Here is a 21,206-nt window from a genome sequence, read left to right on the forward strand (position 1 = left end):
GATTTGGGATAAAAGAGGGGTGTCAGAATGAGGGGAGACCCAGGATCTAGGGCCAAATGAAAAATTAAGGGCAGAATCCCTGTACCTGGGACAGGATGAAAAGATCAGGGACCAGAAAGTCCCTGAGGGGGCAGACCAGGGAGTCAGAGGCAGGGAGACCCAGGGCCTGGAGGAATTGGGGTAGGGGGCCCAGATGTGACAGTGACTCAGATCTCAGGCAAAAAGGAAGAAACACATGTCAGTATTTCAACCCCTCTGGGGACCCAGTGGCTGATGACCAAACCCCAGTGTGCCCCTTCCATTCCATCCACCCTCACTCACCCACTTCCACAAGACACAACGTGTGTGTGTGTTTTTTTTTTTTTTTCTTTTTTTTCATTTCTTTTTAATACAAACTTGGATCTTTGGGTGTGTCCTGCCAACAGAAAACAACAACAACAACAGAAGAGAAAAACCCAAAAGAGTGAAAAATAAGAAAGAAAAAAAAAAAAAGCTCCCGCAAGAGGTTCTTTTCCCTCCCCCCCACCATGCGAATTTGCACACCACGGGACCACAGCAGGTTTACAGAATGCAATATACAATCCACGATTTATAATAAAACAGTATATACAATAAATAGGATATTGTTCATTTTTGTCAAACGACCTGTAGATAAATTTCTCAGTGCATACTTGCAGGGCTCTGGACACCGCGAAGCCCCACTTGCAAACCTCTTGCACACGCTCGCTCTCTCGCTCTGTTTTTTTTTTTTGTCTTTTTCTAAAACTGTGTTTTGTTTTTAAGTTTTGTACATTTTTAAAAAGTATTTACAATTGCTGGTTTTGTGCAGAAAGGGCTCACCTTGGGCTTCTGCGTGGAGGAGGTGGGCAGGGAGGGGTGGGGGCAGATGGGGCTGCAGGGGGTGCAGGTGGGGTGGGGTGGGAGGCAGAGGGGCAGGCGCTCCTGCCAGAGGACGATGTGGACGCTGGGAGGGGTCTTGGCGTTGGTTTTCTGAAAGCTGCAAAAAACACAAGAGAAGAAGCAGAAGTCAGTGGCAGACAGACACTGAGCTCTGAGAACAGGGAGGCAAAGAGTGGGACCCCACCCAGTTCCTACCAGGGTTCTGGGAGAAGCTACCCTATTGTTCCTTCTCCCACAAAACTCAAAGCAGCACCCTTTGAGTCTCTGGACTGCTTCTGGCTTTCTTTGAGCTCAGATTTCCTCTGTAGAATCAGTGTGTAGCCCAAGACCCAACCCACTAAGAGGTAAAGGGTGTGCCTGGCAAGGAGCTCGAGTTCCAGGCAGTGCAATTTGTTAAGAGCCTGAATTCTAGAGTCAGACACAGCTAAGTGCAAAAGCTAGTACCACCATTTAATAGCCCTATGACCTCAGGCAACTCAGTAAATCTCTGTGAGTCTCAGTTTACTCATCTGTAAAAAGGGGATAACAGACCTATCCCATAGGTTTGTTGGGAGAACTCAGTGGCTTAAGGCAGATTAAACCTGGTACATAAATGAATAATAAATGACACTAATTACTCCTCATTATTATTTTCCTGGGGACTGGGCCAACCAGGCTCTCCAAGCCTGGGTTTCCTCAAGTAACAACTCCTCCAACCTAGGCTGCTCAGAGGAATGAGGTAATGCAGAAGAAGATGGAGCCTTAGCACAGGTGTGAACTGCAGTTTTACTGTCTTCTAAATGGAACCCTCTCCCCAGCCCCCACCAATGCCACTCTGTTACTTAGAGAAGTAAGATGAGGAAGAAGTCTGTCTGAACAAAGGAATAAAGAAATTGCCCAACACAATACCATCTGTGTTTGGCTGCACCCCCTGCCTTCCTGAAGCTCAAGAATTCCCAAGTCCCCACTCCCTAGAATCACCAGACACTGAAGTCTGAAGTACCACCATCTCTAGAAGGTAGATTTATGTTTGCAGGGACCTGGGGGACCCGAGTTCCTTATCCAGACCCCAGATTTGCTGGGATGAGCAGGAAGGTGCTCAGAGGGACAAGAATGGGCTTGGTCATTTTCAAGACCTCCAGTCATTAGCTTGACCCTTTTCAGAGTTCTGTCATCCTCTCAGGGCTCTGAAATTCAGGTCTCCCACACCTGGTGAGTGACTGTCCCACCAGAATTCAAGGCGTGGTGGGTGTGCTAAAACCACCTTTGAGGACTCAGCAAACCAGCCCCCCAGTCCCACCCTTTCAGGAACCAGCAGCCACAGAAAGCCTTTCCTCCCTTTCCCTGTTCTTGGCTTCCCTTTCCAGCAGGGCCACATTTAAATTCTGCTCAGCCTCAGCTGCTGTCTGCTGGGCAGTCAGCCCTGCGGGAAGACTTTTGTCCTGAGGCTGGACTTGCCAGTACTCCCCCAAGGCCAGGGGACCCAGGTGGGTTTCTGAAAGGTGGGGACAGCACCCCATCCAGGTGCCTCAGCCCAGGTGGCAAGCAGGTGTGAGGGAGAGGGTGGGAGCTGCATCTTTGTTAAGCTGTCAGGTTCTCCTGCAGCTGAGGGGAGGCTGGAACATTAGCCGCAGGGGTAAGAGGTGTGCCCCTTAGGGTGGCAGCTGTATTACAACTGCAGTCATTGGTAGGAAAGGAACTCTTGGGACAGGGGTGCAGTTGGGAGGGATGTGAGCTCTCCACAGGTAGGGCGATAAACAGGAACAGCTGCAGAGATAAGCAGGGTATCCATCGGGGGCAGAGCTATTGGATGTGGGGGGACAGGTTCAGCTGGAGGGCCGGAGGCACCCTTCTGTAGGACAGTTTTATTGCAGTTTAAGAATAGCTGCTAAGGGGAGACAGGTATAATGTGTTGGGGAGACAACTGAGGGGGAGACTTAGAGTGGGTTGCTTCAAACCACTTAGCAAGTGAATTCTACCAACCCCCAGCCTTTCCTGCTCCCCCTAAGGGCCCCAGGGCAGGCTGGGAGCCTCCTCACAAATCCCTGTCACCCCCACCCCCTCCCAGCCCTTAGCCACTGCCAGTGACCCTCTCCAAGCCAGGTCTCCATGGTGATCTCAGCCCAGCAGGCAGCTCCTGCCAGAACCATTCCCATGGTGCCGCTGGCCAGGCAGCAGGGAGGCTTTCTCACCCTCTGCTAAGCCATCCCTGTCTCACCTTCCTCCTCCCACCGCCCTCCCCAGCTTTCATGACTTGGCCAGAACCTGGGGGATGCTGGGGGATGGGGAGAGAATCAAACCCAGAGGTTCCTGAGCAGGGAGAATGGAGAATGCGGTGGCTCTGTAGAAAGGACCCTGACCTCACCGGGTTCAATTCTCCACAAAATGGAACTATGGCTGACATGCCAGGCAGCCCAGGGCCGGGCACGGGGACAAAGCAGAGAACAAAACTGCTCGGCATGGCCCTCAAGGGGCTCACAGAGCAGAGAAGGAAACAAAGCAGAACCCAACCCAGGAAGTTCCAATGGAGGGAGATGAGGACTGTGCCAAGGGGAGCACAGAGGGGCACCTAGCCCAGCCGTGGCGGGAGGGGCTGTGGCCCTTCTACCCGCTGCTGAGCACGGTGCCCTGCACATGCTGGGGTCAAGAATGTGCACTGACTGAATGACAGCGAAGACCGGTCTAAGTCCGATGAGCGTGTCAAGGTCCAGCTCAGGTCGGGCATACCTCCTGGATGCCTCCTTAGACCACCCTGTTACCATAGCTACCAGTGCACTTGTCATTCCCTTCCCTGCTCCTCCAGGGCAGAGACCTGTGCGTGGTACCTCTGTATCCCCAACACCAACACCGGCATGTGCCTGGCGCCCCAGGACACCAGCCATTGTTCATGAGACTTAACCTTTTAATGCCTCCATAATAAATGACTGCAGAGTCACATGCCGAGTCCTTGTGCTCCAGCAGTTTTACTGTCCGAGGTGCCAGGGCATTAAATGATCTCTGCCTGTCAGCGGGGGCTGGCACTGGGGGGCACGAGGGGATAGATGAGCCGGGCCTCAGAGGGCTGCAGATGGTGTACAAATCAGTTTGTCCAGACGGAGCTGCTCTCCCCACAAAAGGAGCATTTTATCTTCCACGACCATTTAAGCAGCCAGCAGACATAGATCCACACCCACTAACTGCAAGCCATGAAGCTAAGGTCTAACCTCCACCTTCTAGTCACTGTCCTCCGGAAGGGGGCCTCAACATCAAACAAGGCAGTGGAACAGAAGGCCAAGAGGATACATGGGAACTGAGACTGATTTGCTGTGTGGCCTTGGACAAGTCCTTTTCCTCTCTGGCCTTCCTAAGTTAAGGGGGTTGAACAGGTAATGGGAGAGATCTTCAGGCAAAGTGGTCAGAGACAAACTGTAGCCGCCCAAAGACTAATGCACCCCTGCGACATTTTCAAGCAGTTAGGCCAGCAAGCCCTTCAAATGTCGAGAGGACACTGGTTCCCTTGGGGATCCAGATTACACGTGAGAGACGGACATACACTGAGGGGTGAGGCTTCCAACGGGGGACGGGCAGGGTGTGGGGTGTGGGGTGTGGTTCCCCTCCCCAGGGAAGTTTTCAAATTCTGTGTCCACCAGTCAGGTGCTTCTCAACTCTAGCTTCCCCACTCCATCCCCTCCTTAGGAATCTCCCGCCTCCTTCACCGCTGAGCATATAGGAATGCCATGGGGCCAAAGAGTGTTCACATCCATGGTCGTCCACCAAGCTGTGTGACCTTATGTCTATCTCCCACCTCTTGGAGCCTCCTACGTCTTACCCGTCCTGGGAGGAGGCTTATGTCTTACCCCACACCCTCTCCAGCCTCCTGATCGGAGATGCCTGTGCAAAGACGGGTGTTACCAACGGGTACGTGTTGGGATGTGGCTGAAGTGGAGGCTGAGGAAGGAGCAAGAACAGTGGAACTGCGTGATCCCTGAGTGCCCTTCCTGGCTCTACCATGCTGTGTTTCCCTGCCTGGGTGGCTGTGTGTCTTCAGGCAAGTCCCTCTCTCCCTCTCTGTAAGCTGGGAAGGTTGTACTTGGAGACCTCCAAAAGCCCAGCTAACCCAGCTCCACTTATTTGATGACAGTGGGGGTAAGAGAAATCATCTTCTACCCATTCCCCAATACTTTCTCCTCTCACAATTTCCCCCTAATCTACATGCTGTTCTTTGACTCAAGGGGAAAAAAGAAACCCTGACCCTGAAATGTCCTAGGCATGATGACACACTGGGGAGGGAGATGGGGACAGTGCACAGAGATGAGTAACCAGCCTAAAGGAGCTGATGGCGTGGGGAGGACATTCCCAGGAAGGGCTGTCATGGATGCATAAACGTTTGGAGATTAGATGGACCTGGGAAGGATCCGGGAACGCTTCTTGGAAGAGGTGATGTCTGAGTGAAAGATAGGAATTGACAGGTGGGAGATGGATGGTGACTAGGAAAGGGAAACCCAGACCAGAGAACAGCTAGAGCAAAGGCACAGGGCACACTGGGAAAAGCCCCCGCCCCTTCTAGTCCAGAGCTGGAAAGGGAGGGTGTGAGGTCAGGGCTGAAAAAGTCTTGAATACCCAGAATATCAGACTAGGAAGTTGGGCTTTCTTTGGTAGGGAAGGAAGCTAGAGAGGGAAGGATGCTATCAAAAGGTGTTAAGCAATGAGGTCACAGGAGCAAATGTGTCTTAATCGATTCATCCAGTAAATATTTTGGGGGCTCCGGACACCATGCACTGAAGAACAAACCTTTTGGTGGCCACAGCTGGGAAGAATGCACTCAGGCAGGAGGAACAGATCTTGGGGCAGAGAACTGGAAGGCACTGGGTGCTCTGACCCAGTTGGCTCAGCTGGCACAACAGCTTCTGAAGCCTCAAATTTGTTCAAGACCCATTTTCTGCCTCCAAGAAGCCCTTGCTGCTTGCCCTGCCATGGTTCAAGAGAGTGGTCCCTGACATTTCTGGTGGGAGTGTTTCAGTTCCTCCCCTGAAGAGTGATGCCCACATAAAGGCAGTTTTTAAAAAAACTTTATTATTTACTTTTAGAGAGAGGGGAAGGGAAGGGGAAAGAGAGGAAGAGAACATCAGTGTGTGAGAAATACAGTGATTGCCTGCCTACCCCACGCCCCCAACTGGGGACCTGGCAGGCAACCCAGGCATGTGCCCTGACTGGGAATTGAACCGGCAACCTTTTGGTTTGCAGGCTGGTGCTCAATCCACTGAGCCACACCAGCCAAGGCTACTTGGAGGCTTTTAATAAACACCTATTTATAGGCTGCAAACTCCATGAGGGCAGGACACATTGCTTGTCTTGTTCAGTGGTACCCTTCGCACTAGCTGCAATGCCTGGCCCGAAAATGTGGCTGGTGCATGTGCTTTGAATACACAATTAACCTACTTCCTCCTGCCCTCCAGCACAGAGGGCACTATGGCAGCAAAAGTTATGGTGACAAAGGTGACAAATCTGCCAGGGGAAAAATCATGACCTATTATATTACAAAGTCACAAAAAAATCTTCTTTAGATTATCTGCACTGAGAGAGACAGGAATGGTGTAGGTAAGTGTGGACAGGGTTTCTAGTTCACTTGGGTCCTGATGTGCATTAGGCTTCAGGTCCTTTGGGGCAGGGGCCTATAACTTACCCCCCCACCCTCCACATCCAGGGAGGACTCAGCCTTAGTTGTTAAGACAAAGACCTGGTGGCATTTCATCTCCCACCAAAAGCCCCAAATCCACAAGATCCTTCCTAGGAGAGAAGCAAGTTGAGCAGGTGGAGGCCTGACTACAGTGTCCTGAGTAAGCAGGAAAGGGTCAGGGGTGTGTGACTTAGACTGGGTCAGAAGGGAGGACTTTACCCCTCCATATACCAACCGCTGATTATATGCTTACTACGTGCTAGGGATTGGGCTAAGTGCTTCATGGGTAACCTCATTTAATTGTCATAAGAGACACAGCAAGTTGCCGTGACTTACCAGGTCAGACAGCTAGTATGAGATGGAATCAGACTTGCACAAAGGCCTATCTGTACCCACAGGCATGCTCTTAGCCCACCCCCGACCCCCCACCCTGGCCCCCCGTTTCAGAGCTTTGCTCCCTTGGGTTCTTCTTTCCAGGGCCACAGGGATGTGGCAGAGAAGGAGCGTGAAAGGGCATGTTCATGGAGAGATTAGATTTCCAGGAAATGAGGGCTCAGAATAAGAAGGTCTGGCCTGAAAATGGCTGCAGGAAAGGCAAGAGATAGGACTGAAGGGAGGAGAGTGTCAGGGAGCGAGAAGAGGAGCCCAGAAGAGGCAGGGTAAGACTGGCTGACCCCTGACGTGGCGGCCTCTTGCTCAGAGCCAGAGGCAAGATCAAGTGACCTCTTGAGATTTCAAGACACGAAGAGACAAAGCCCAGAGCAGCCGGGGCCTGGCCCAGGTCTGGGCATGCCTGCTGACCCTGGCTGGATGGTGGCCTTGGAAACTGCTTCCTGCTCTGGTCAGGCTTCAGCCGGTGTAACCTTGGAGGACCTGTGACATTTCTCTTGGCCTCAGGTCCAGGCCTGAGAGGGAACAGAGAGGAGAGGGGGACTCGAGATTCCTGAACACCTTGGAGGGCCCTTCCTACCCTCCTACCCTCTTCCTAGGGTCTGGTGGGGCCTATCCTCAGCCATGAGGGCCCAACGTGGAGCCAGTCTGTCTGGCTCTGCTTTCCATCTAAGGGACGAGAGAAGATGTCTGCCTGGGCTCAGGTGCCCCCACCCCCACCCCTTTCCTTCTCTGTCCCATTAGCTCAGCTCCCAGACCAGTCTGGTCCCACATTCCCCACCCTGGCTCCTCTGAGCTTTCCTCTTTTATTCCCACTGGGATGTGACCTGTCCTTGCCCACAGTTCCCTCTGCCTGGAATGCCCTTCCCCCATTCTCCAGTTTCCAAATCCTGCCTGTTCTTCAAGGTCAAGCTCAAAGGCAGCTTCTTCCACAGAACCTCAAACCCATTTAAAATGTCAGACCCAGAAACAGTTGTAGGGAACTTCCAACCAATCCGTCATTTTGCGAGTGGGGAGCTGGGGAAGTGGGATGGATGGGGAGCAGTGTGGCAGGGGACGTGGGGGACACTGAAGTACTGGATTCAAATGCTGGCTCCACCATTTACTGACTGACTGGATCCCCTGGGCAAGGTTCATAGCTGCACCTATTTCCTCAACTCTCTGATCGCGGGTGGGGCCTCACCTCCCAGGCTGTTGTGAAGGGTCAGTCAAGTGGTGTCGCACAAAGGGCCCAGCACAAAACGTGTCCTTTTTCTCACCACAGCGGCAGAGAGATACGTGACTTCTGACCTCGACACCCACTTTCCTGGTGCCCAAGCTTTGTTTCTCCTGGCCCCTGCGCACCTGCCACTTCCCACCAGGTGTTCTCAGGTTCTTTGCGTACTTGTTTTAGCTCCCTGGGGTGGATGCTCACCTCTGAGAACAGGGCCATGGCTGCTTTGTCTCCCTGTGTCTGGCACTGGGACGAGCATGGAGGGGCTCAGGATGTGAGGCTGAGCTGAAGGACTGCTTCTCCAGTGCCCGACATCAAGTGCTCACAGCCTGTTGGTGAACGAGCATGTCACTGTCCTCTCTGCTTAGGCCCTCTGCTGACAGTGACACTTCCTCTGCTAACTCTTCTTCCTCACAGTTCTACTTCCCTATATCCCCAAATCCTCCTCATTCCCATAATGATTTTAATTAGTGCCTGGCACCAGAGGGTTGTCTGAGATGAGGGACCTGGTGTGACATCTTCAAGAAGGAAGACAGCCTTACCACAGCCTTGGTCCAAGCCACCGTCAGTGCCTGCAGGGATTACTGCAGCTGGTCCCCCTCCTTCACCCCTTTTCCCTGCTCCGCTGTGACTCCTGGCACATCCCAGCTGAGGTTCACCTCAGTGGTTCCCTATCTGTCTTGGAATAAAGTTCAAAATCCTTCCAATGCCCTGCGTGATTCTGGCCCTGCCTGCCTTGCCCCCTCACTCAGTGTTACTGTCTTTAAAGCTGAGCTCCTTCCTGCCTCAGGGTTTTGCCCACTGCTGTTCCCTCTGCCCAGAATGTTTTTCCCTCTCCCTCATCCTTGAAGCATAAGCTTCAGATCTGGTCAGCCTGCTGCAGTCCTGTGGCCTCCTAGCTTTTCTTCTCTGTGCAGTCTTTCCTACAGCGATATTTACCAAATACTTTGCGTCATTCTGTTTACTCTCTTTCTCTCTAAACTGGAAGCCCCCTGAGGACCAGAACCTCATTTGTGGTATTCACTGTGGTGTCCCCCCCCATGCCTGGCACACAGCGGGTGCTGGACAGATGTCTCTGGAATAACTGAATGCTTTGGTCTGAGGATAGTGCTGTCAACTCCGAGCTTTGAGTGGGGAGCAGGGCCAGAATGTGGGGCTGGATGGTGTCCCAGTTCCTCCTGTGTTCAGGCCTCACTGGTAGTTCCATTATGTATCTCACTGAGCTGTGACCTGCCCAAACACCCAGCCCCCACACCTCCCAGATTCTGGGAGGAATGGCTTTCGGATTATTTCACATTTCTGATTATCCACAAGACTTCTCCCCTCTAGTGAGAAGGATCTAGAGTTTGACATTTTAAACCTAAGCAGCTCCCCCCTGGCCTGCTTCAGATCTGTGGTTCTAGTGCTTGCAATGAGACACGTGGGGAATGGTAGGCAATTTTAATCTTGGCCTGGCTTCATTAGGAGGAAAAATATACTGCCAAAAAAAAAAAAAAAAAAAGGTTTGGTCTATTGTCTATGCCATGTGGAGTTGTGAGAGCCTAAGAGATTATCAAAGTCTATTTCCTTGAACACATGGGGAAACAAGAGGCGGGAATTGGGGAAGGAAGGATAAGAACTTGGTCAAGGGCATATAACAAGTTGAAGGCCAATTGGGGAATGGTCCTTCTCTAGGCCTCCAGACTCCCATGTGCTGCCTTTGCCACCCCAGGTACCAAGGGAGCTGAGGTCAGGAAGAGTGGGTAAGAAGTTTCCACTGACATGACTTTAGGACCCTGAGTCACCCTGACCTTGAATGGCCTCCCCAGATCAGGATGGGGCTTTCCAGAAGCCCTGCTGTGCCTTCTCCAGGAAGAGACACTCCCAGGAGGCTGCAGTGGCAGCAGAGGTGAAGAGTGAGGGGCTCAAGGCCCTCAGCCCACTCCACCAACACCCATCCCACCTGAGCCAATTCTGCGGCAGGGCTGTTGTTCAGCAGTGAGATCTGATGGGCCAGCTGTGGCTGTATTTCTGGAGCAGGTTGTTCATCAAAAAAAAATTTACTCCCATGTTCTCCGCTTGTACTATTTTGGGGGGCATTTTCTCTCTTTGGTTTTCCTTTTTTCTAAAACACAAAATCTTGAGAATATTAAAAAACTGTGACTCTTAACTACTGAGGTCACACTGCCTAATAAAAACATCTAAATATCTACCAATAGTTAACTCTTAGCAAAGCATTTGGCTTCAGGAAAGGGACTGGCTTTTTTCTAGGCAGGAAACATCCCGCGTGGGGACAGACCCACTGACACAGGCGCGGCAGGACCCCAGCACCCCCTTCTCCACTTCTAGGTCCTTGCCCCGTATTCCTGACCACACCGAGCCTACCTCAGGCCAAAGATGTTGAAAAACAGCCTTTGGGGGTACCATGTGAGACCAGGAAAAGATACTCTGGGCATTTCATAGAGCCCTTGCAGCGAGTATGACCAGACACGCTGGCCATACCTTTAGCCTGGCCCTTGCCAGACTGCACCCTGGACTAAAGAAAGCTCCTAGGGAAACAAAGGAGCCCACAAGGGTGGGTGCCCTCAATAGTAATTACGCAACCTGCTTCCCCATCACAGAGCAATTCAAACACCTTTTCTTACACGAGGTCAAGTGGTAACTGTTTCTGGGGACTTAGGTGGTGCCCGTCAAGGACTTAGCATGGATGAGGGAAATAAATGCTCGATGAACCAAACTAGATGAGACTGTCCGGGCTGTGGTTCTCCAGCCATTTCAATAACATCCAAGCCCTGTGCTGGGTTCCCCACTCAAGCAACCCATCTCCATAAAACTGTTCCCAACATAACAATCCCAGACTCCTTCCTGAATCCCAACATCTTTTTTTCCAGGTCCCCAATCTTGTTCTTAAATCCTTCCTGCTCATCACTATCCCCTCCTATCCCCCAGGCCTCTTCCCACTACACCCACATCCCCAGACTCACCCAGGAACAAAACCTCGAGGTCCAGTCGGCACTTCAGTTGGCACTACAGGGAGGTGACGGTGAATGTGTCCTCAGGGTGAGGTTCCGCCATGGGCCCCAGGAAGCCGCTCTTGGGGCCCCCACCCAGGCCGGGATGCGCCTGTGGCATAAAGCCTGGATACCTGTAGGCAGTATCCTGCAGGGGCAGCAGCGAGTCCCTCGGCACAGGGGACAGTGTCAAATCACTAAGAAGCGGGCAGCCATAGCCAGCAGTGGCTGCAGCAGGGCCACGAGGTGGGCCAGGTGGCCGGCCCATCTCCAGTGGCTCCTTGTCGGCCTTGGGCGTGGCTGGTGGGCTAGCCAGGTGTGGGGCACTGAGGCACGCAGCCTCCGTCCTGCCCAGGAAGTCAGCTAGCAGCCCTGTACCCACCTTGCCTTCATAGGGTGGACTGCGTGCAGCTGAGCCTGGTGGGTACCAATATGCTGTGCCCTTGCAGCTGGGGGAGTCGTAGTGGGGCTGGCCCAGTGGCAGGTCCCGGCAGCTCAGGTGGGCCTGGGCTGCAGCAGCATGGCCCAGGCTGGCCCCCGGGAGCCCATGCTTGAGGGGCTCACAGGCAGCCAGCTTTGTGGGTGGCGGCCGCAGTTCTTCCTTGAAGCCCAGTGTGGGTGAGCAGGTGGGTGAATACGCCTTCTGCAGGCCAGCATCGAACACCGTGGGAGGATGGGCCAGTGGTGGGAAATGCTTGCCATCCAGCTCAGGGGCACCCAGGCTGGGCGAGTCACAATGGAAGCCTTGGCCAAAGGTGCCATCAGATGGTGTGGATGGGTTCATGGAGTAGGGTCCCATGAAGTCGCAGGGGTCTCGCTCACCCACACCAAAGGCCCTTGACTGTGAGGGCAGTGGTGACATGCTGCTGTCCCCACTGTAGTAGTCCAGGCCAAGGTCTGGACTGTCCTGGAACAGCGGGTTGACTGGCTGTGGTTTGGGGATGAACTTGGCTTTGGCTGCTGCGCCGCCCCGTTCCTTCTTTGCTGAGCAGGCCCCACCGCCCCGTCCCCCCCGTGGCTGCCGGGGCCCTGTGCTCCGTTTGGACGGGTAGACTGAGGCAGTGGCTGAGGCAGATGACGGGAAGCCCAGATGTGAGGCCTCAAACAGGTCAACCTTCTTCCGCCGTCCACGGCCTGGCTTAGAGCTGCTCTGGAAGAGGACGCTCTGATTCCAGTTGTAGCCGGGGGCAGATGATGCCTCGTTCCAGTCCATCATGAGTTTCTCCAGGCTGGATAGGCTCGACTGGCCCTCACTGCTGGAGGCCTCACTGTTGGCACGCCTAAAACCGCCACCGACTGGCTGACTGAACTGGGTGCTGTCGGAGGACGACTCGGAGAAGGTCTCAGACACAGCTGTTTGCTGCTTCACCTTCTGCGGCGTGTAGTTGGAGATGTCCAGGATCACGTTGGGCTCACTGACATGGCAGTCGAAACCGGGATTGTAGAGCTGACTGAAGGCCTCTGAGGCCCAGTCCAGGCCTCCATAGCCCTGCCGGAAAGGCCACTGAGAAGCCCCCACAAACTGCCGACAGTTCTCAGGTGAGGGCTGGAAGGAGGAGGAGGAGGAGGAGGCAGCAGAGGCGGCAGAGGCTGTGGTGCCCTTGGGCACCATGTAGCCACCAGGTGAGACAGTGCTGGCCCGGCTATCACAGCGCAGGGGTGTAGGGGCTGAACCGGAGAAGGCAGCCCCTTCGGAGCTGTTGAAGAAAGAGGCCTTGCTTGGTGGCAGGCAGGGGCCACCGGTAGGCGGCGGGGCATAGCCAGCGCTGTGGGCGCTGCTGGGCGAGGCAGGCAGGCTGTTGCCGCTGCCATAGGCAAAGCTGCAGTCCTTGCTATTAGCACAGTCCTGGCCAGTAAAGGGCTTTGCTGGGGCGAATACACTCTGTCCAGCCCCATAGCCACCGTACTGTGGGGTGTAGGTATTGGTGGGTGGGTGGGTGGTAGGTGAGCGGGCCACAGCTGAAGGGGGGGGAACCAGCTTCGGAAAGGTCTCAGCTGCCCGGCAGTCTGAAGTGGCTGGGGTTATCCCATAGCTCACTGCCCGGCCCGGTGGGAAGGTCTGGCGAGTGGGCAAGACAGGCTGAAAGGAGGGGTCTGCACCAGCCCCACTGTTGCCCACTGCCACTGGGCTGGCCTTGGATCCCCGGCTAGGGAAGGTGGCCAGGCCCCGCTGGGCAGGCAGGGCGCTGGTGGGGGGCCCTGTGTAGGTGCCTGATGCCTTCCGGGACTCGGGGCGTGAGGCCGAAAGGGCAAAGTCCAAGAGGTCGGAGGAGTCGTCCGAATCAAGCAGGGAGCGAAAATAGCCAGTGAAGAGGTTTTGGCGCTCCTGGCTGAGCTCGGTCTGGCCGGCAGGTGTGCCTGTGCTGTAGTAGCTGCCACGGCCTGAGGCCCCACTCTCTAGCCCGGTGGAGGCAAAGGCCCGGGCCTCAGTCCCCTGGAACCCACAATTTCGACCAGCTTGCCCGCCTGGGTGCCCATGGTGAGGGGCCCAGCCACCACCCTTATCCCCAGCCCACTCGGCACCTGCCTCCCCAAAGCCTGGACCACTGGGCACCTGCTCTGGGAACAGAGTCCCATTCTTCCGGGACCGTCTCTTGCGCTTGGGCTTCCCAGTCAAGGCGTCCACCTCACCCCGGCCCCGTTTGCGGGGATGACCCAACTCGGTGAGACCGGGGCCCCCCACCCCAGCAGCTGCCACTGCCACCACCTTCTTTTTCTTGCCAATGCCTTCAAAGAAGTCACTGAAGGAGCATCGGGCTGCCTTGGCTGCATGGCCCCCACCCCGGCCACCAAAACCACCTGCTTTGCCACCACGCCGCCGGAAGCCCTGCACGCGATGCAGGAAGTGGGAGATGCTCTGGGTATCGGGTGCCTGATGCACTGACTCGGGCTCACTGGGGGTCCAGCAGCGGGGTGGTGAGCAGCGCCCGGCACACTGGCTCTGGCGGTTCAGGAAGGCCAGCTTGGCGAGAACGTCAGAGTACTCAGCCTTGCTGTCGTTGGCATCTGCTGCATAGGACGGCTGGGGAGATGCCAGCTTCTGCTTCCGCCGCCGCCGTTTCTTCACCTCTGGTATGGCCATGGTGGCCGCTGTCACAGTGGTTGCCTCAGCCGTCACCACAGCTGGCTCCTTGGGCTTGCCGGGACCCAGCAGCAGGTTCTTAGGAGGGCGGCCACGCTTACGTTTGAGAATAATGGGCATTTCACCGGGTGGGAAGACCACCACCACATTCCGTCCATTGTTCTTCATCTTCAGCAGTGGGGTGGGCTCTGCGGATACACGCAGGCCCAGCTCCTTGCCCTCCACGCTCAGGCTACTGCTCAAGGACGACACCTTGTATGTGGTCTTGTTCCGCCGTCCCAGTGACACAGGGATCTTGGCCATCTTCACCACCATGCGCCGCACGCCCCTGCACTTGCTTTTCCGGGTAGGAACCACTGGGGTCTGGGAAGATTCCGGCTCCAGCTCTGGGACTGGGACTGGGCCTGGCAGGGCAGGAGGTGGTGGCGGCCGTGGTGGTGGAGGCTCAGCCAGGGCGGCTGCCAGCCCTGTGGGCATAGGCAGAGACAGCAGGCGGCCCTCAGGTCCAGCATCTGCCTTACGCCCCCGACCGGCTTTCCGCCGGCGACACAGAATCTTTGGCCTATCAGTACGCCTCAAGGCGTACTTGGGGAGACCCTCAGGCCCAGGGGGGCCATGAGGTGAGCATAAGTCCAGGCGCAAGGGCTCGGCCAGTGGGCAGGGCCCTAAGGGCTGCTGGGGCTCCAGACGCCGGCCAGGGACGTCAAGCAACTTGGGCAGGGGGTCAAGTCCCTGAGGGTCAAGCAGCTGTGACTCCAGGGAGTCAGGCAGGGTATCCAGGGCCTGAAGAGCCAGGCTTGGCAGCCCCAAAGGATCAGCAAGAGGTTGCAGGGGCGGCAATTCCAAAGCTTCCCCAAGTGGCTCCAGTGCCTGGGGGTCCAGGAAGCGAGGCTGGGGGTCCAGGAGCTGAGGCTCTGGTTCAGGCGATGGTGGCTCAAGGGCCTGGGCCTCCAGCAACTGGGCCTCGGGGCAAGTAAGGGAGGCCAGCTCACTAAGGATGTCGGCGTCAGCGAGTTCTGAGTAATCAGGACCGTCCGGCTCAGGCTCTGGGGGCAGACCAGTGGCCGCGGCCGTGGCTCCGGGACTATGGCCTTGACTGGGCTGAGGACTGTCCCTAGGCTCAGGCTCAGGCTCGTAGAGGGGGTGGCTGGGCCGCTCAGGTTTGGCGTGGGGGGTGGCCCGCTCCTCAGGGCTGCGGATGCTGTTGGCTAGACTGGGGGAGGAGAAGAAGCTGTACTGAAGGTCACCGGGGGGTGGGGCGGGCGGGCGGCTAAGTCGGAGCCCACCGCAGTCCAGGTGCACGCCGCTGTGCTGTAGGTCCTGAGAGAGCCGAGTCAGGTCCTTCATGATGTCAATCAGCTGCACCACTGGATGCAGGTTCACCCGCCCGTTGTCCCAGCGACGTCGGGAGCTGCTGCCGTCTTCAGCAGGTGTGGGGCAGTGGGCCTGTGAGACTGGACGGGCTGCCCGAGGGGGCAGCAGGTTGTCCCCCTTGGCAAGGACTGGTGGGCGCCGGGTGCTGGGGTCCCGGCGTGGGGGTGGGCGCGGGCTCTCGGAGAAGGTGTGAGTGAAGGCCTTGTCAGGTGGGCTGGCAGGGGGCCGGGTGGGAAGCAAGGGCCGGGGGGTAGGGGGGCCGCTGGGATAGTACTTGGGCTCCCGGAGGTAGTCAGGAGAGCTGCACACAGCACTGGAAGTCACCACCAGGCCCTGGGGCTTCACACGCATCCTGACCTTGTCCTCCGAGGGCCGCCGGGCGGGGCCGGGGCTGACATGAGGGTGCGAGAAGCCGGGACCAGGACCTACAGGGCAGGACAGACAGGTCTCTCACTGAATACCCAAGTCCTTGTCAGCTTCCCATATCCTCAATGAGCCCCTGAGCCCCTCCCTTAAGTGCCCTCCCCAAGTCCAACCCACTTGTCAACCCCCAGCTTTTCCTAAACCACCAAATGCACCATGAGCCCCTCACAGCCCCCAGTTCCACTTACTGACAGCTCATCCCCTTTAGACCCTGGCTATTTGCTCAGAGGGAACAGGACACCTGTCTCTGAGAGGGAAGAAGATCAGCAGGGCAGGGCAGGGCAACCGCTCCAGATCAAACTGAAGGAGAGGGCCAGGCCCCTGCCAGAGAGCCGGGAAGTCCTATCAGGGACAAGGCCTCCCTCCTTCTGGCCCCATCCCCAGGGTTCCAGGGGAACCCCGGCCACTCACCCTCGGCTCTGCCGCCTGGGCTGTCACACTGGATATCTCTGTGGGTGACAAGACAGACAACAGGAGATCTGAATGGTCTGGTGGCCACAGCCTAATCATTGCCCACCTGCCCATCAACCTGGTCTCTTCAACATATGCCACCCGCAGCTCCCTCGATGTTCCCTCCAGTGCACACACCCGGCTGACCTGGGAGAGAGAGGGCCACGGTGCCTGGGGGCTCTGCCAGTTGCTGGCTGTCAGCTGGGGGTGCTGTGGAACAGCTTCGGCCTGAGCCCAGGCCTCAGGGTGTGGAAAGCGCCTGGAAAGGACCATGGGAGCTCAGGTTTAGTGAGCACCTACTACAAACCAGGCACTGGCGCTGGAAGATGTCCAGGCATCATTTCATTTAATTCTTCATACCAATCTTGTAAGGTAGGGGCTACCAATGACCCCATTTTGCAGATGAAGAAATAGAATCTCAGAGATGACCTAACATACTCATTCATATTATTTATGGGGTGCCTCCTTTGTATCAATACAAGGACTGGGTAGATAAACATCAGATAATCAAAATGACTTAATTATTATTGGGATAAAAGCAGCACAAAAAAAGTGAAGAGTGCCTGAGGTCAGAGGCTTAGCAATCATACCAGGGAGTCAACAACAACAGAAGCTCATACTTTGGGGACCCTTTCTCTGTTGCCAAACAATGACCTAAGTATTTTACATGAATTATCTCATTAACCCCCTGCAAACCCAAGATCAATATGATTATCATCCCCATTTTCACAGATGAAGAAACCATCTACTGGAAGGCTTTAAGCACCACGAGGGCAACGATTACTGTCCTGTTCACTTCTGCGTGTGTCTCCCAACACCCTGATCAGCATGTGGCTCACAAGAGTGCTTCAAAAAATACTGATTGAATGAATGAAGCACAGGGTACCCAACCCTGCCTTTTTCCATGGGGCTCTCTCCTCTCCAGACCTGTGGCCCAAGAAGGGTGAGGGAGGGAGACAAGAACATGGGAAGGAACATTTTCTGACCTCTCTTCTACCTTGATCAGAGAGGCCCTCTCTGACCCCCCAGCATCCTGCTTCTGCCTTGATATGGCCCCTGCTACACACTCTCACACCCCTCTCTATTTCTCCTTCACATTTTTTATCATGACCATAATCAATTACTTGTATAAGTGGCTGTTCAGTGTGTCCCCCTGGAATGTGGGCACTTCAGGTGCAGGGGCTGCGTCTGTCTTGTTTACCGTTGTATCCTGAACCCCAGGGCCTCGGCTATGGATGCTATATAAATATTTACCAGCTGATTCCCAGAGCTGGCCTGGGCAGAGCTGGGATTTAGATCCAGGTGTGTCCAACTTTCAAGAAAGCCTGGGGACTCAGGGCCCTGGCTGTTCCCCAGGAGATGAAATCTTGGGGAGCAAGGAGTTGAATGGGCCTTGACTATCATGAGGGTCTTAAAGACTGACTCTGCCCTGGCTGGTGTGGCTCAGTTGGTTGGAGCATAGTCCCATACACCAGAAGGTTGGAGGTTTGATCCCTAGTCGGGGCAGGTGTGGGAGGCAACCAATCCATGTTTCTTTTTCTCTCTCAAGTCAATAAACACGTATATATAAAAGGCTGACCCTGACACTGCATAGTGTTTGGCCCTGACCTGATCCCTAGGGTCCATCTCTCAGAGACACATGCAGACTCTCATTGGCTGCCGCACTGCCCAGTACTGTCACCCCACAGCAAGACTGCACAGCAGACCCAGAGACAGTATGGTGTAGATAAGGACACTCTTCCACTCCTCTTTGGTAGACATTGATTTGCAACCTACAAAGCATGTCCGCACATATGATCCACTGAATCCTCAAAGCAACCTAGAAGGAGTGGCTTATAATTCCCACATTACAGAGGAAACAGGCGCAGAATGATTGTGTATCTTGCCTTAAGTCACACAGCTACTCAGTGGCAGGATTCCTAATTTTGCCCTAAGTCCAAAGCCTCTTTCCACTCCCAGCTCCTGCAACTCTCCTCCAGCCACTCCTAAAAGTGCTCCTTCTAGAGCCGTGGTCTAATTTAAGGTTGGGAGGAACCTTAAAATCATCTAACCCACTGGCTTCCCAACCCTGGGCTGGGGGAGCTGTGTAACATTCCAGATGCCCAGGCCCTAGTCCAGGGGAGTCTGACTCATAGATGTGAAGGGACATCTGGGAATCTGTATTTTTAATCAGCTCTCTCAGTGGATACACTGTTCTAGTGCCACCTTATGCCCCTCCTATTTTATAGGTGAGGAAACTCAAAGAGGGAAAGAGACCCAAGGCACGGGGAGGGCCTTTCTGTTTCTCATCCAGGCAGAACATCCCTTTCCACTGTCCCTTCCCTCTCTGTAACAGGTCCCAGGTCTTAGCTGTTCCTCATAATTGTCCCGCCTACTGGATCGCTCAGGATTCTGCTCTTTCCATGCCTAGCCCCTCCCAGGCCAGGCTAAGTAGGCTCTCTCTGCTTCAAGGATCTCGCCACTGCTCTGGCTGGAAGGCCTGAGGGTAACACCCTCACAAAGGAGGGAAGAGGCTGAGATTCTGGAATCTCCAACTCTGATTTCCAACAGTATGATTGACCCATGGCTCCTGATGCCTTCCTAGAGATGCCTCCCAGAACCCACTAACCCTCCCCTTCTGAGGGTGGTGCTTACCAAGCCTCCCTGCTCTAGGGACCTCCCACTTGGGGCTAGAGGCTGTGATCTTGGCAGACAAGGGAAACCTCTCCAGTGGTTGCTTCTGTTCCACCCACCAGTGAAGACCTTTGAGCATGTCCTCCTGCCAGACCTCCTGACTGTCCACTGCTCTCTTGCAGCCTCTAGGATCTGAGGGAAGCAGCTGGCTCTCCTCCCCACCACACCCAGGTGGCCATTTTCTTGGACTCCTCCCAAGGGCACCACCTACCCTATGTCTGAACAAAGCCAAAAGGGTCCTTCTGTACCTCTGTCTGCTTCTGGGTCAGTGTGTCTGAGCCTGCCCATGGGGACACCAGACAGCTGGGAGAGGGCCCCAATCTGCTGTGCACAGTGCCGGGAAGCGCCAGCCCACATCCTTGAGTCCCCAGCCCCACCCTCTGGTGGCTGCGGCGGTGACCACCCCACCCCTTCCCCAGACAGCCTCCCCCTCCCCCACCCACAGCCTCCCCAGGGGAGCCAGACTGCCAGGCCTAGCTCTCACTTCCGGCCTCATGACCCTCTCTCCATGCTGCACACCCTGCCCCCCCACCATTTCCCTCCCAGCCTGGATTGAAGGTCCAGGGATGTCCTCAAATGAAAAACACTGCATCAAAAGGGCCATTACTGCTGCGGTGAAACCTCCAGCATCTCCCTTTGGGCCTTTATCTACCAGGACCTGTCCCCTCAGGACCTAAGCATGCCCTCTCAATCTCCTCCCTCCTCTTCACCCCCCTCCCACCAACCCAATTATACAAAAAATCTTCTTCGAATCTGACTCCAGTTCAAAAACCATAACAAAAATAACAATAATGAGAAAATATGAGTAGCTGTCACTTACTTGGCATTTAACTGGAAGCACAGAGAGGTTAAGTTATGCCCTTAAGGACAAACAGCCATGAGGTAGAAGAGCATAAGTCTTAATTTAGGTTTGGCTCCTTAAACCAAACTTCTTCACTGTCTAGAGTCAGTCCCCTACCCTGCAGCCTCCTCCAAGAGCTCCAGTCCCAACCACTAGTTTTAATTTTTGACTTCTAATCTACCCCTGTCAGCTTCTTCGCCTTCCCCTCCCACCCCAGCCATCCTGATGCACTACCCTCCCTCACCACTAGGTGTCCCCTCAGAGCCACCAATGCCCCCAAGGGGAGCAAAGCCCCGCCCCGCCCCCTGGAGCCAAGAGCCCCCGCCCCAGCACAGCACACCCCACTCCACCCTACCCCCAACCACACAGAGCTCCTTTGTGCAGCCCTCGCCCACCCCCTTCCTGCATGGAGTGGGGCACCTGGCAAGCAGGTCTGCCCTAGCCCCACCCCCTGCCAGCCCCCTGACCTGGGTGCCAGGTGTGCAGACACCACAGCCAGCTCTGGCTGAACCTGAGGTTCACCCTGCTGGGTGGCCCTCCCTTCCTCCCTCCGAGGTCACCCAGGGACTGTGCTTCCCGCCCTGCTCCGCCCCCATCCCCTCCTGCCCTTGGCCCTTCCAGACTTCTGTCCTTGTCTTTCCCTCTGTCTCCCAGAGGACTCCCCTCCTCCAGCCCCATCAGGCCCTCCCCACAGACTCTCACCCCCGCCCACCTCCTTCCCCTGAGAGCTCCTTGTTCCACCCCCCCCCCCTCCCTGACCAGGTCTGAAGAACTCCTCCTCCTGGAAAGTTGCTGCTGGAAAGGAAGTGACTTCAGCGATTTGGCCACAAGGCTGGGCACTGCTGAGCCCAGCTCAGCTGAAGGCTTGCTCAGCCCACCTCCAAAGCACAAATGGTGCCATGTGCACACACCACCCCCAACATGCATCCAGAACCCTGAACACATGCTTTCCCAGTGACACATGGAGAGATCCCAATGCATATGCACCATACCATCCTAGTGTACCTGCCTCTCTCCATGTACACTAGCACCTTATATGCATACACTATCCAGTGTGGCAAACACAACACTCCAGTATTCCCGCACCTGCCCAGGACACACTCTGAATCCTGCACACTCATCACTCCAATGTACCACATACACAGCCCTCAAACATCCCCAGCTCAGTCTACTTACGAAAGAACTCTTGCATACAGATCCCTGCACACCTAAGGACAGAGCCCTACATACACCTG

General features: G+C 55.3%; 1 protein-coding gene across 9 annotated transcripts in view; it reads right to left on the minus strand.

Annotated features, from left to right (window-relative positions):
- Positions 1-348: 348 nt before the first annotated feature.
- Positions 349-21,206, minus strand: part of AHDC1 (AT-hook DNA binding motif containing 1) — a 63,786-nt gene continuing 42,928 nt past the window's right edge. For 8 of the 9 annotated variants that reach the window (XM_090268885.1, XM_090268888.1, XM_090268887.1 and 5 more), the window contains 4 exons: positions 16,605-16,716; positions 16,419-16,456; positions 11,102-16,009; positions 349-997 (listed from right to left, as the gene is read on the minus strand). In XM_090268885.1, coding sequence (XP_090125011.1) covers positions 11,145-15,935 — 4,791 coding nt within the window. In that variant the 5' untranslated portion in view covers positions 15,936-16,009; positions 16,419-16,456; positions 16,605-16,716 and the 3' untranslated portion in view covers positions 349-997; positions 11,102-11,144. Of the gene's footprint in view, positions 998-8,339; positions 8,468-11,101; positions 16,010-16,418; positions 16,457-16,604; positions 16,717-21,206 lie in introns of all 9 variants that reach the window. The other variant, XR_016509653.1, reaches the window with a different exon arrangement.

Source organism: Furipterus horrens, unplaced genomic scaffold (assembly GCF_987537825.1).
Source record: "Furipterus horrens unplaced genomic scaffold, mFurHor1.1.pri manual_scaffold_3, whole genome shotgun sequence".
Classification (NCBI taxonomy): domain Eukaryota; kingdom Metazoa; phylum Chordata; class Mammalia; order Chiroptera; family Furipteridae; genus Furipterus; species Furipterus horrens.